The sequence below is a fragment of the Cydia strobilella genome, chromosome 11 (genome assembly GCF_947568885.1).
Source record: "Cydia strobilella chromosome 11, ilCydStro3.1, whole genome shotgun sequence".
NCBI lineage: Eukaryota > Metazoa > Arthropoda > Insecta > Lepidoptera > Tortricidae > Cydia > Cydia strobilella.
In genome coordinates this window covers 7,698,650-7,712,357 of record NC_086051.1, presented here as the reverse complement: position 1 = coordinate 7,712,357, position 13,708 = coordinate 7,698,650, and the positions used below count along the sequence as shown (strand labels likewise).

The window sequence follows — 13,708 nt, the reverse complement described above, 5'->3', positions numbered from 1 at the left end:
CTTAACTAACTTAGCGGTTTCACTCACGTATTCGCGCGTATTTGTAGTCGCGCGAGTGACTAAAACTACGTGAGTGAAACCGCTAAGTTAGCTAACTTTAATATTATTATTTATTTGTAGAGACTCGAACTTATGATGTTTGGTCATGATTGTCATGAATGGTAGCGTGTATACTGAATATTTCATACATCGGTATATTTTTAAAACACATTTGTTTTAGTAAGCCGTAGTTTATATTTTTTTATTTAGCACGCGAAATAAAAAAAGACCTTTGTAGAATAACGCAGTTAGGTATTTCTATTGTAATTTTATATTTAATTACAATACTGTCGGAGTTTTTGTGCAACTTTCTGTCACATTATAACATAAGTACTCGTAGTAATCTCCAATAACATTTTATCTCAATAAAGAAAGGCAATAATAATGATTCGACCACGAAATTTTATTAAATAAAGTTACATTTGTTTGAATCATTTATATGTTATGTTATGGTATGGTATGTAATTTAACTGTCGATGTGAAGGAGCTCTTCGTCGTCGTGTAGAAGGATGCGACTCTCGCTCACTGAACACGATTCCAGCAGCGCCAGGTTTTCCACCTCGCCTAGAAAATAGTGAAATCGGTTAATACCTACTTAATGGAAATCATATTGAAAAGTTACAGAGCTATATGGCTGGTAATTTTCCAAAAATAATGAAATACATCTGAGTGTGCCTTCGAACTTCTCGATAAATTCGTCGTATTCAGATATTTGTGAGTAAGATACTCGCTAACTCGCTTCTATATACCAGACCTGCTAGCATGAGTTGCACGCGACTCCATACATTTAGCGCGAATATGGACTGATGTGACTGTACAAAACATAACAAATACAAAGTTACCTGATACCTATTAGTACATATTTATTAATCCCTTCTAGTATTTAATTTTAAATCAATACAACCTTAGTTTACGATTGATGATGTAGGTCACAATGTACCTATGGAAACAGCGATATTTCTATAGTATATGACGCAGTAGGTACACTATGCATATGGTGTCAACCGTAGACGAAGAACTATTAGGTGAGTTTCTTTGACATTTGATCGTAAACAATGAAACTTACCAATCCGAACAGTAAAGTTCATGGACTCGCTCTCATCCAGCATGGAGAACACGTTTTCTACAGGAATGTACACGTTCTGGGTGTGTTCCAAGAAGTCGGCGTCCTTCTCGCACTTACACGGACGTCTGTTTAAAACAAGTGTGTACAGTTAAACTTAAAATTACTGAAAATACTTTGCCACATTTCGAAGTAGTGCAGCAGTGCTTATACTGTGCGCAAACCAAAGCAACAAAGGGGTCGTAAAACTTCTCGTTCACACGTATTTTTACGTGCGTACGTCGTATTTTTTAATTTATTTCGAACACAAACACAAACAACACACACAGTCGCATATACAAATGGATTTGTAGTACAATGTAGTGTACGTAACATACATAAAAACAGCAGAACGAAAATGAAATTATGAGCCATACCTACTTAAATTTTATTTACCAGTATATTAGAGCAAAATCAGTATCTACATATATAATTGATATAACCCCGTTCATCATTTTGGTTTGAGGATATTATACCCAGTAGTAAGAGCCTTTTTAAAACTACAGGAAGGGTACACTTTTTTGGGAAAATAAGATTTTAATCTCGACATGCAGAGTTCGTTATACACTTAACTAACTATAATTAGGCACTCAATTTTTTTATGTTAAATATTGGCATTGTATATAATATATACATTGTATATGACAACAACATATAATATATTTTACATTAAAAAACGCGTTTTCACTTGAAACTAGTTTTACGGTTACCTACATATATACCTATAGGTATATTAATATTACATCGATCCTAACTTTTATTAAAACGCGATAACTCAAAATGTTATCAAATAAAACCTATATGTATAATCAAAATATTGTCGTTTGTGAACACGTATTGTAACAAGCTCGGCTTAAAATATGACAACATTTAAATTTCCGCGCTAAAATAATTTCCCTTACAAAAATATACTCATTTCTCCCCAAGGAAATAAAAATGATTTTCAGCAAACTTGGTAAACGATGCGATATCATTAACAAACGGAAGATTAAGCCATAAATATGGCGGGTTCGGTTCAGTTTGCACTTATCTTGGAGAGTTTAAAAAGATTTGGCCTATTTATATCATTTAAAAGAGTTTAAAATTGGGATAAACAAGGTGAATTAGGGTGGGTAATGGCGGCGTTAGGAGTATTTTTATGCAAATGAAATTACGCGAATCCCCTCTTTATGCAAAATGACGCGTATGAAGAATAATAAGTTATAAATATTTAACTCTAAATTTGAAGAGACGCAAGACGCCCCTTAATACAAATTGGTTTGTATCAAGTGTTTCTTTTTTAGACCTTAGACATTACGTTTGAACTTCACCAAGGTCTTATCGTACTATTTAATGCATATATAGGACAACTTTTACTTCTTTCATTGGCATTATATTTTGTTAGAAAAATCAAGCTGTTTGGCTTCTTCCTGTAAACTATCAATTTCTCATACAACGACGTGTAACACAAATGCACATCTAGATGATGGTATCTTATTCATTCAAACTACGAAATAACTATATATTTTCATGAAATAAAACTATGAAAACGGATTATATCGCGTATATTGAATTTATAATACATCCCGACGTTTCGAACTCTTTACAGCGTTCGTGGTCAACGGGTGACTGAGGAAAAATTACAAAATGCAAAAATACCCACATACTAAAATAATGAACAATCATAGACTACAAACTTTAAGGCTGGTTGTACATGCAAAATCGGTTCATAAGGCTAGTTATACACTATAATTATTTTTCAAGTAAAGATATATATATATATACGCGATAAAAATAAACTATGCCGGCTCCAACCCTACACCACGGACCCGAGAAGATTTAATTCCCTCCTAAATTGTAGGAGGGTATCCCAATATGGGACCGGCAACAAACTCGGCGGGACACATCTTTTCAAAACATCAGAATGTCCAGCATCATCCAACACTACGGTCTCACAGTCTATGTCTCGCTTGCTCCTTTATCAGGTGGACTACAGGATCCCAAGCTGGTGGTAGAGAAAAGCCATCTTCCCTATTAAAGTTTGGATATTTCTTAATCTCAATGGCCTCGCGCAGCATTCTGGGTATGTAACGCTTCTCCTTGGCAAGAACCAGAGGCTTATCAAACTTGATTGAGTGATTGGCTTTATCCATGACATGCTCACAGACAGCAGACCTAGGTCGACGGTGCTTGACATCAGCTATGTGTTCCTTCACCCGAGTGGAAATGCTCCGTTTCGTCTGCCCGACATATGATAGGCCACACTCACAGTCCAGCCTGTACACTCCTGCAGTCTGTAGAGGGGTATTGCATTTTACAGGCCTCAGGAATTGTGACATCTTCTTCATTGGCTTGAAATATGTTTTTATAGAAGCACGCTTCAAGATGTGGCTGATCCTGTCCGTGACCCCCCTGACAAAAGGCAGAATGGCAGGCCTGCGCTCGACTGTGGGGATCTTAATGTGGGACCTCTGGTTGACCCGCGGTATCCTGAGCTCGTTTGCCTGGAGCGCGCGCCTGGCATGCTGGAGCTCCGCGGCCAGATGCTGGTCATCACATATCCTCTGGGCTCTCTGAAACAAAGATTTGCCTACTGTAACAAGTTGACTGGGATGGTGATGCGATTTGCCATTTAAGTACCTATCAGTATGAGTAGGTTTCCTATACACAGTGCGACCTAGGGTGTTATCAGGATTTCTTTTTACCAATACATCTAAGAAGGGGGAGAGAACAGTCTTTTTCCAACTCCATAGTAAATTTTATTTTGCTATGGATGGAATTTAGGTGATCCAAGAAAGTTGAAACACTACTTTTTGGAAGTATAGTAAAAGTGTCATCTACGTATCTTTTAAATATCTTCGGTCGCACAGGAGCCAATGAGAGTGCCCTCTCCTCGAAGTCCTCCATAAAGATGTCAGCGACTACTGGAGACACCGGAGACCCCATGGCCACGCCGTCGACTTGAAGATAGAATTCACCATTCCATAGCAAGTAGCCAGATGTAAGGCAATGTTCCAACAGCTTAGCATATTCCTCTGACATGTTCTGCTCACATAACCTCTTCTTGACAATTTCAATGCAGTCTTGTACCGGTAGGCTTGTAAATAGCGACTGGACGTCAAAACTGACCATGATATCATCATCAGTCAATGTTAGGTCTTTAATCTCACCGATGAAATGGTAAGAATCCTTTGTATGCGTGCTAGTGTTACCACGTAATGCTGAGAGGGCTCCCGCGAGGTACTGAGCCAATTTATATGTGGGAGCATCTATCTGGCTCACTATGGGACGTAGTGGGGCACTAGGTTTGTGTATTTTTGGCAACCCATACAACTTTGGAGGCACGGGGCAGTCAGGAACTAAACTTGCAACATTCAGATCAAGGCTCTCCGAGTAATCACTAATTAGTTCTTTAGTGGTTTTCAATACTTTCATAGTCGGGTCCGTCTTTACATGTTTGTAGGTTGTAGTATCCGCTAATAATTCCCTAATTTTCTGGTTATAATCTGAAGTATTAAGTACAACCGTCGCATTTCCCTTATCCGCTCGAAGAATAGTAAGGTCTGGATCATCGCGTAACGTTTTCAACGCGGCCAATTCATCTCTAGGCAAATTCCTTTTCGGAGGCTTGGCTTTCCGTAATAATGACGAAACATCCTGCCGTATAGCCTCCAAATCTTCCTTCTTTACCTGATTTTTCACCAGACAGTCTTCTACACTAACAATAATGTCTTCAAAAGGGATCTTTCGCGGAGCCACAACATAATTAAGACCTTTTTCTAATACTGAAAACTCAGACGTCGACAATTGTTTACTGGATAGATTGACAACCGACCGATTTGACACTGACAGCGACGTTCCGTTAGCGCTATTATTCTGAAGCCCTCCGTTATCGCTGCGTCTCGTTTTCGATTTTAACTTGTCAAACTTGGCACTTTGTCGTTTCTTGCATTGTTCAAATGTAAATGCGTAACGTTTATTACCTTGTTCAACAACATCATTAAAATCGGTGCTTGTCAACACTTCCTGCAATTGACCGGTGCCTACCTTAATCTGTTGCTCAAGTCTATAAGCCGTGTAACGGTTGTTATGGATGGTTTTGCACAGTAATCTCTCACTCGCCCGGCGAAGTATGCGTTCACTGCCGATAATGTCCTTCTTCGGAGCTATCTTCACGCATGTAGGAATAAGATTTTCATCTCGACACCTCTTCAAGAAATGCAGAGCGCAACGAGCGCGCGCGAGCTTATTCCCAAGGTCTTCATGTCGCCGGATTTTGGTTGCAACTTCCAGTCCGTACTGGTGTACATAATATTGTCTTCGGTTACCGCGATAGTTACTCATGAAATAAAACTATGAAAACGGATTATATCGCGTATATTGAATTTATAATACATCCCGACGTTTCGAACTCTTTACAGCGTTCGTGGTCAACGGGTGACTGAGGAAAAATTACAAAATGCAAAAATACCCACATACTAAAATAATGAACAATCATAGACTACAAACTTTAAGGCTGGTTGTACATGCAAAATCGGTTCATAAGGCTAGTTATACACTATAATTATTTTTCAAGTAAAGATATATATATATACGCGATAAAAATAAACTATGCCGGCTCCAACCCTACACCACGGACCCGAGAAGATTTAATTCCCTCCTAAATTGTAGGAGGGTATCCCAATATGGGACCGGCAACAAACTCGGCGGGACACATCTTTTCAAAACATCAGAATGTCCAGCATCATCCAACACTACGGTCTCACAGTCTATGTCTCGCTTGCTCCTTTATCAGGTGGACTACAGGATCCCAAGCTGGTGGTAGAGAAAAGCCATCTTCCCTATTAAAGTTTGGATATTTCTTAATCTCAATGGCCTCGCGCAGCATTCTGGGTATGTAACGCTTCTCCTTGGCAAGAACCAGAGGCTTATCAAACTTGATTGAGTGATTGGCTTTATCCATGACATGCTCACAGACAGCAGACCTAGGTCGACGGTGCTTGACATCAGCTATGTGTTCCTTCACCCGAGTGGAAATGCTCCGTTTCGTCTGCCCGACATATGATAGGCCACACTCACAGTCCAGCCTGTACACTCCTGCAGTCTGTAGAGGGGTATTGCATTTTACAGGCCTCAGGAATTGTGACATCTTCTTCATTGGCTTGAAATATGTTTTTATAGAAGCACGCTTCAAGATGTGGCTGATCCTGTCCGTGACCCCCCTGACAAAAGCGAGTGAGAGATTACTGTGCAAAACCATCCATAACAACCGTTACACGGCTTATAGACTTGAGCAACAGATTAAGGTAGGCACCGGTCAATTGCAGGAAGTGTTGACAAGCACCGATTTTAATGATGTTGTTGAACAAGGTAATAAACGTTACGCATTTACATTTGAACAATGCAAGAAACGACAAAGTGCCAAGTTTGACAAGTTAAAATCGAAAACGAGACGCAGCGATAACGGAGGGCTTCAGAATAATAGCGCTAACGGAACGTCGCTGTCAGTGTCAAATCGGTCGGTTGTCAATCTATCCAGTAAACAATTGTCGACGTCTGAGTTTTCAGTATTAGAAAAAGGTCTTAATTATGTTGTGGCTCCGCGAAAGATCCCTTTTGAAGACATTATTGTTAGTGTAGAAGACTGTCTGGTGAAAAATCAGGTAAAGAAGGAAGATTTGGAGGCTATACGGCAGGATGTTTCGTCATTATTACGGAAAGCCAAGCCTCCGAAAAGGAATTTGCCTAGAGATGAATTGGCCGCGTTGAAAACGTTACGCGATGATCCAGACCTTACTATTCTTCGAGCGGATAAGGGAAATGCGACGGTTGTACTTAATACTTCAGATTATAACCAGAAAATTAGGGAATTATTAGCGGATACTACAACCTACAAACATGTAAAGACGGACCCGACTATGAAAGTATTGAAAACCACTAAAGAACTAATTAGTGATTACTCGGAGAGCCTTGATCTGAATGTTGCAAGTTTAGTTCCTGACTGCCCCGTGCCTCCAAAGTTGTATGGGTTGCCAAAAATACACAAACCTAGTGCCCCACTACGTCCCATAGTGAGCCAGATAGATGCTCCCACATATAAATTGGCTCAGTACCTCGCGGGAGCCCTCTCAGCATTACGTGGTAACACTAGCACGCATACAAAGGATTCTTACCATTTCATCGGTGAGATTAAAGACCTAACATTGACTGATGATGATATCATGGTCAGTTTTGACGTCCAGTCGCTATTTACAAGCCTACCGGTACAAGACTGCATTGAAATTGTCAAGAAGAGGTTATGTGAGCAGAACATGTCAGAGGAATATGCTAAGCTGTTGGAACATTGCCTTACATCTGGCTACTTGCTATGGAATGGTGAATTCTATCTTCAAGTCGACGGCGTGGCCATGGGGTCTCCGGTGTCTCCAGTAGTCGCTGACATCTTTATGGAGGACTTCGAGGAGAGGGCACTCTCATTGGCTCCTGTGCGACCGAAGATATTTAAAAGATACGTAGATGACACTTTTACTATACTTCCAAAAAGTAGTGTTTCAACTTTCTTGGATCACCTAAATTCCATCCATAGCAAAATAAAATTTACTATGGAGTTGGAAAAAGACTGTTCTCTCCCCTTCTTAGATGTATTGGTAAAAAGAAATCCTGATAACACCCTAGGTCGCACTGTGTATAGGAAACCTACTCATACTGATAGGTACTTAAATGGCAAATCGCATCACCATCCCAGTCAACTTGTTACAGTAGGCAAATCTTTGTTTCAGAGAGCCCAGAGGATATGTGATGACCAGCATCTGGCCGCGGAGCTCCAGCATGCCAGGCGCGCGCTCCAGGCAAACGAGCTCAGGATACCGCGGGTCAACCAGAGGTCCCACATTAAGATCCCCACAGTCGAGCGCAGGCCTGCCATTCTGCCTTTTGTCAGGGGGGTCACGGACAGGATCAGCCACATCTTGAAGCGTGCTTCTATAAAAACATATTTCAAGCCAATGAAGAAGATGTCACAATTCCTGAGGCCTGTAAAATGCAATACCCCTCTACAGACTGCAGGAGTGTACAGGCTGGACTGTGAGTGTGGCCTATCATATGTCGGGCAGACGAAACGGAGCATTTCCACTCGGGTGAAGGAACACATAGCTGATGTCAAGCACCGTCGACCTAGGTCTGCTGTCTGTGAGCATGTCATGGATAAAGCCAATCACTCAATCAAGTTTGATAAGCCTCTGGTTCTTGCCAAGGAGAAGCGTTACATACCCAGAATGCTGCGCGAGGCCATTGAGATTAAGAAATATCCAAACTTTAATAGGGAAGATGGCTTTTCTCTACCACCAGCTTGGGATCCTGTAGTCCACCTGATAAAGGAGCAAGCGAGACATAGACTGTGAGACCGTAGTGTTGGATGATGCTGGACATTCTGATGTTTTGAAAAGATGTGTCCCGCCGAGTTTGTTGCCGGTCCCATATTGGGATACCCTCCTACAATTTAGGAGGGAATTAAATCTTCTCGGGTCCGTGGTGTAGGGTTGGAGCCGGCATAGTTTATTTTTATCGCGTATATATATATATCTTTACTTGAAAAATAATTATAGTGTATAACTAGCCTTATGAACCGATTTTGCATGTACAACCAGCCTTAAAGTTTGTAGTCTATGATTGTTCATTATTTTAGTATGTGGGTATTTTTGCATTTTGTAATTTTTCCTCAGTCACCCGTTGACCACGAACGCTGTAAAGAGTTCGAAACGTCGGGATGTATTATAAATTCAATATACGCGATATAATCCGTTTTCATAGTTTTATTTCATGAGTAACTATCGCGGTAACCGAAGACAATATATATTTTCAATTTAGTGACATTATAATACCTACTAATAACCAAACCTATTATAAAATTTAGTCACGTCTTACCTATACATTATTCTTTTACTTGGCAGACTTGGTAAAAATATATCAACTTCAAAGTAGAATTTCTCCGCGTGCTCATCATTCACCAAAACTGTCCACATCATTCTTCCTGGAAAAAAGAAAATAATAATTTGCAGGTTATTTCTGATGCTGTCAGAATGATTTGGTTAATTTCTCCAAAAAATTCTCCAAAAATATTTGTCTTTTCGTCTGTAGAGGAAATACCAAACCAACTGCATTATTATCGGTGCTTTGGGAAATTTAATTTAAAAATAAAGGTACTGTAGGAAAATGTACATTTCTGGTGCGTGTCTATATAATTATATTAAAAATTACAGTAATATGACAATCGGATCTTATTTTTACATACAGCTTACCGGTAAGCGGATACCGTAGCCTATGGACACTCCCAGCACTGAATACTAATTATTTTCGAGTTATTCCAATATTTTATGACATTCGCGATTTCAAATCGTATTCATTTTTTGGTGCACATTAAAAGGACAATCACTTTGAACCTTTGCGTAGTCTCCTAGGTATAAGCAGGCAATGCAACCTTCGTATAATTTGCAAATCAGTTCTCGATTTCTAATGTGAATTAAATTTACTGTTAATGAAACTTCGACCAATCTAGTTATTTTTGAAATAAGTAAGTACAACCTGAAAATAAAATAGTAAAACTTACCTCCCCTTTTATCATAAATCTGGTAAATGTTAAACACTTTGTCGTAGCACTTCAGCAAGAAGTAGTTGAGGACAGGCTCCGTCCTTTTGGGGTCCCATTTGTCCTTCACGGTGATGAACGGGACTTCGGTGACGCGAGTCTTGTGCTCGGCAAAACAGTGGTCCATCCACTCACCAGCTCTGCCCTCCCATTTGCATTCTCCTGCCAAAAATATTATACATTCACTTCTAATTGCTGGCAGTTCTAATTGTAGATAAGTCCATGGTGTTATTGGCACGTGTTTAAAAGCACATTTGGATGACGACTGCAGCTTTTCTGATACAGCGATGTTGGCGTAGCCTTGCGGCAGCGAGAAATGGGAAATGTAACTATCGATTTCCTTGATTAAACTGCGTTGCTGTCGCGATTAGAATAGAACATTCAATCCGTCACTCAATTATGATTATAAATGATGCTGTACTAGCCGATTTCGGTCACGGCGACTGTGATTAGAGGACAAACCTATCGAGATTATATCAAATGGGTCAATCGAGGCAGGAGTGGTTGAAAAAGGATTTTGTTGTTTGTTGTTGTTATACCAGCCAGCGGTGGCAGCATGGTTCTATTTTTATCGCCTGTCACTATGCCTGTCACTTTTACATACTTGTTAGAACGTGACAGGCACGGTGACGGGTGATAAAAATGCGACCGTGCTACGGCCGCTGATGCACAATAATGCGGTAATCATGGATAAAAACAATTGATCGCGTGATCACTGATTACAAGAACTATGTAAAGTTTGCATGTTTACCATAAACTCGGGCCATGAAACAGTTGATGATGCGAAACTGGCAATGTGGTGTGTGCTTCTCGAGCAGCGGCAGCGTGGCGTGCTTCGGGCAGCCGCTGTTCACGCAGGGAAAAAGCACCTTGTTGGCCAGAGATTCTAGTACCATCGGCCGGATGAGAGAGAACTCTTTCTGAAATTATCACGGTTTTGTTATTACTGACATATCCATTTTCGCTGGCTTAGGCCTGAGCGGCTTCAATCTAATTACAAAAGGGTTGTACATACAATTAAATCAATTTCACCCGATAAATAATCTAAACGATAAATCAACGTTGGCATATAGGCGCTTTTATTTGATAGAAATCAATTATGGTAACAATTAGTGGAAGCCTAGCCACGTATCGGGAAATGTGTTGAATTCACGAATATCACGAATAAGAAACATTATAACAAATACAGTTTAATATAAAATGGTACACTCACCTTGCATACATGACACTGGAAGCTTTTTTCAAAGCAAGGTCCACATATACTATGACCGTCCACACACAAGTGGATAGGTGGTTTCATGTATTTGTTACATTTGGTGCACGTCAGATCCTTCACCAGGCTCTCGTAGTGGTCCGTCTCCAGCAGGGTACCCAGTACCACTGGAAAGGAAATATTGTAAAATAGGGTTGCCTTATTTTACGTTATCTTATTGCAGAAATTAGTATTATATTATATTATTATAGTATTAGAGTATATTTGAGGAGTGTCTTTTCAAAAGGGCTTATTTTTGTTTGGTGTCCATAGATAAATGAGCCCTTTTGACTCATTTTATTCTATTTTTATACGTATACGTTTTCACCTAATACAACTTTTGAACATAGCGAAAATTAACGTGACCACTATTATATTTTATCATTTTTGGAGTTGAGAATTCTTAAAACAAGTTGTACCTACCTAGGTATTGGTTGTATTGGTAAGGTTCACGCAAAAAAATGAGTCATACATTACACTCAAATTCATAAAACGTCTTATAAAAACATCTGTAAAAAACCAAGTGCTATAAATTTTGCAAAATATCGTTTAGAAAATTTCGTCTGGATTATCATAATTGCCTGTAAAATGAGTAATTGCTTGAATTATTGGCCCTGTTACACTCCAATCCAGCACAGAACATGATGTGATACTAGTAATTTTCTTCCCGATTGATTTATTCTTTTAAAATTAAAAATTACGGTAATACGCTCTTGGCCGACTGCGGCTGACCTCTAACTCAAAAATGGTCACGTTTTCTCATTTCTAGTCTGCCTCTTTCGCACTCATGGGATGTTCATAATATACGTGATAGCTTCCTTTTCGCACACTTCAGCTGTCTTTAAGCGTTAGCGTTATACTAGGTCTGTGAAATACCTAGGTCAAAATTGTATAGTTAGTACTATAATAGCACCACTTTCGTTTAAATTAAGGGTTCAGAAATTGCGGAGATAACGATGCCGCAATGCCGGTCGTAACATTCGGTTCGTAAACAATTCAAAGAGAGCTTATAATATGTGTGTAGAGAAAACAGTGTATGGAACTGTACATATTTAAGCATTAAAAACTCGTGTGATCCTAACTATTATGAAACGAGCGAACATACCAGTATTTTTATGCCTTTCATTATGTAGCAGTCACATAAACTACTATTAATTAACAGAATATTTTCCTTCATCATGCCTTCATTATAACACTTAAAAGGTAACAATTATTCGAAATCCAAGTAATGACGATACCAGGTAGATAATTAATAGCCTTCATCTAACAAAGCAATTAGTAAAGAATCCGTATTGAGGACAAATTTAATTTAAAAAATGTTTTTTTTTTTGTAATCTCTCTTAGGAAAATCGTTTAATCATACGAGTAGATACTTACTTAAAGCCATCATTTCTTAAAACAACTTAAATACTTATAAGTACACTTAATATTATCGCACATCCGAACATTGTTTCACTAGCTAAATAAATATATTTCCGTACTTATCAACATTGTATTCTATCACTTCCTCAATTATAACATGAAAACTTCATTTGTTTATTTTTTCAATAGTTTGCGCGGTGTGAACGACACCTTCACAGTACGAACTACAGGTGCGCGCGACTACTAATCAAATTATACAACACAAAAACGTATAGGCCAGACTAATCTAGCAAACTAACCAGACACACAGCTAATAATAGGTACTAACATTTTTTCCCCGCGAGTGACGTTGTAGACGACATCCTACTGCACTACACCACGTCAAATACAAATTTGCACTTTGTAAACACTGAATCAAGTGGGACTATTGACGTTAGTCGATTATCTTGTAATCGTTCAGCCATTTTCAGTGATAAGGTTGGTGTACACGAAAGAGGACTGGGCTAGTTCTTGGCGACAGAGTGAGACGGTGTATTTTTAGACAAGGCCGGTAGGGCCGCGAGAGTGAATCGTCCCACTTGACTATGAATAGTCCACCATCCAGTGTCATGGTTACGAACATTTTATAGCATTTGGACGATTAGCGGCTGTTGATAGCCTTTTAACTCAATTTTAATGATATTTATTATAGTAAAACCTTACGGTTCTCGGCTGGGATTGTTTACAGTGACAATTCTCTTTTATGTTTTGATTTGTTTATCATATAATAACATCGTGTTATAAATGGTAATAAAAATACAAGTTTAATATGTTGAGTAGTTGTTAACTTATGGATGCGAGGGTATTTCAAAATTAACTAAATGGACTAGTCAAGTGTATCTACGTCAGCAAGCATCGTAAAATATGTTAATACATTTCGTTACATTCGAGTTACGAAATGAGCTATTATTTTGAAAACGGTATATTAATATGCGTAACAAATGCGGGAACTAAATTCTAACTGCCCCTCTTAAACTATAACTTTTTATATTCATATCCTTGAGTTTCTTAATTATAATTTTAGAAGCTTTTAGGTACACACATCTGAGAGTAGCCCTGAAATTATATAATCTAATTTATCATGGTCGATCGTCATGGTCATAAAAAACGACACGTACTAATCGCAGCCTTGGTGTCTATTTATCAAAATAAGCTAAGTGAACAAGTGTGATAAGCCATGCATGAATTCGTATGCGACTGCTACGAGTACATTTTGATATAAATTCCTTTACCATTAAGGATCTTTTTATATTTAATAGCAGCTGTTATTAACAATGTACAAGATATTGAT

The 13,708-nt window shown here is 38.9% G+C and overlaps 1 protein-coding gene across 2 annotated transcripts; it reads right to left on the bottom strand.

Annotated features, from left to right (window-relative positions):
* Positions 1-444: 444 nt before the first annotated feature.
* LOC134745245 (zinc finger TRAF-type-containing protein 1-like) lies at positions 445-12,962 on the bottom strand. Of its 2 annotated transcripts, none has more exons than XM_063679239.1 (7): positions 12,707-12,962; positions 10,978-11,144; positions 10,516-10,684; positions 9,726-9,926; positions 9,044-9,149; positions 1,106-1,230; positions 445-603 (listed from the first exon to the last, which is right to left on the bottom strand). In XM_063679239.1, the coding sequence occupies exons 1-7, from the start codon at positions 12,738-12,740 to the stop codon at positions 506-508; spliced, it is 900 nt and encodes a 299-aa protein (XP_063535309.1). In that variant the 5' UTR covers positions 12,741-12,962; the 3' UTR covers positions 445-505. The 2 variants fall into 2 exon arrangements, with proteins under 2 accessions (XP_063535309.1, XP_063535310.1); XM_063679240.1 differs by lacking the exon at positions 12,707-12,962 and adding an exon at positions 12,394-12,642.
* Between the last annotated feature and the right edge of the window lie 746 nt (positions 12,963-13,708).

Coding starts and splice junctions, on each gene's coding strand:
- LOC134745245 (XM_063679239.1), bottom strand. CDS start 12,740: ATGTCGTCTACAACGTCACTCGCGGGGAAAAAAT. Junction 11,145..12,706: donor GTCACTCGCGGGGAAAAAAT/GTTAGTACCTAT, acceptor TTTCCTTTCCAG/TGGTACTGGGTACCCTGCTG. Junction 604..1,105: donor GAACTTTACTGTTCGGATTG/GTAAGTTTCATT, acceptor ACTATTTTCTAG/GCGAGGTGGAAAACCTGGCG.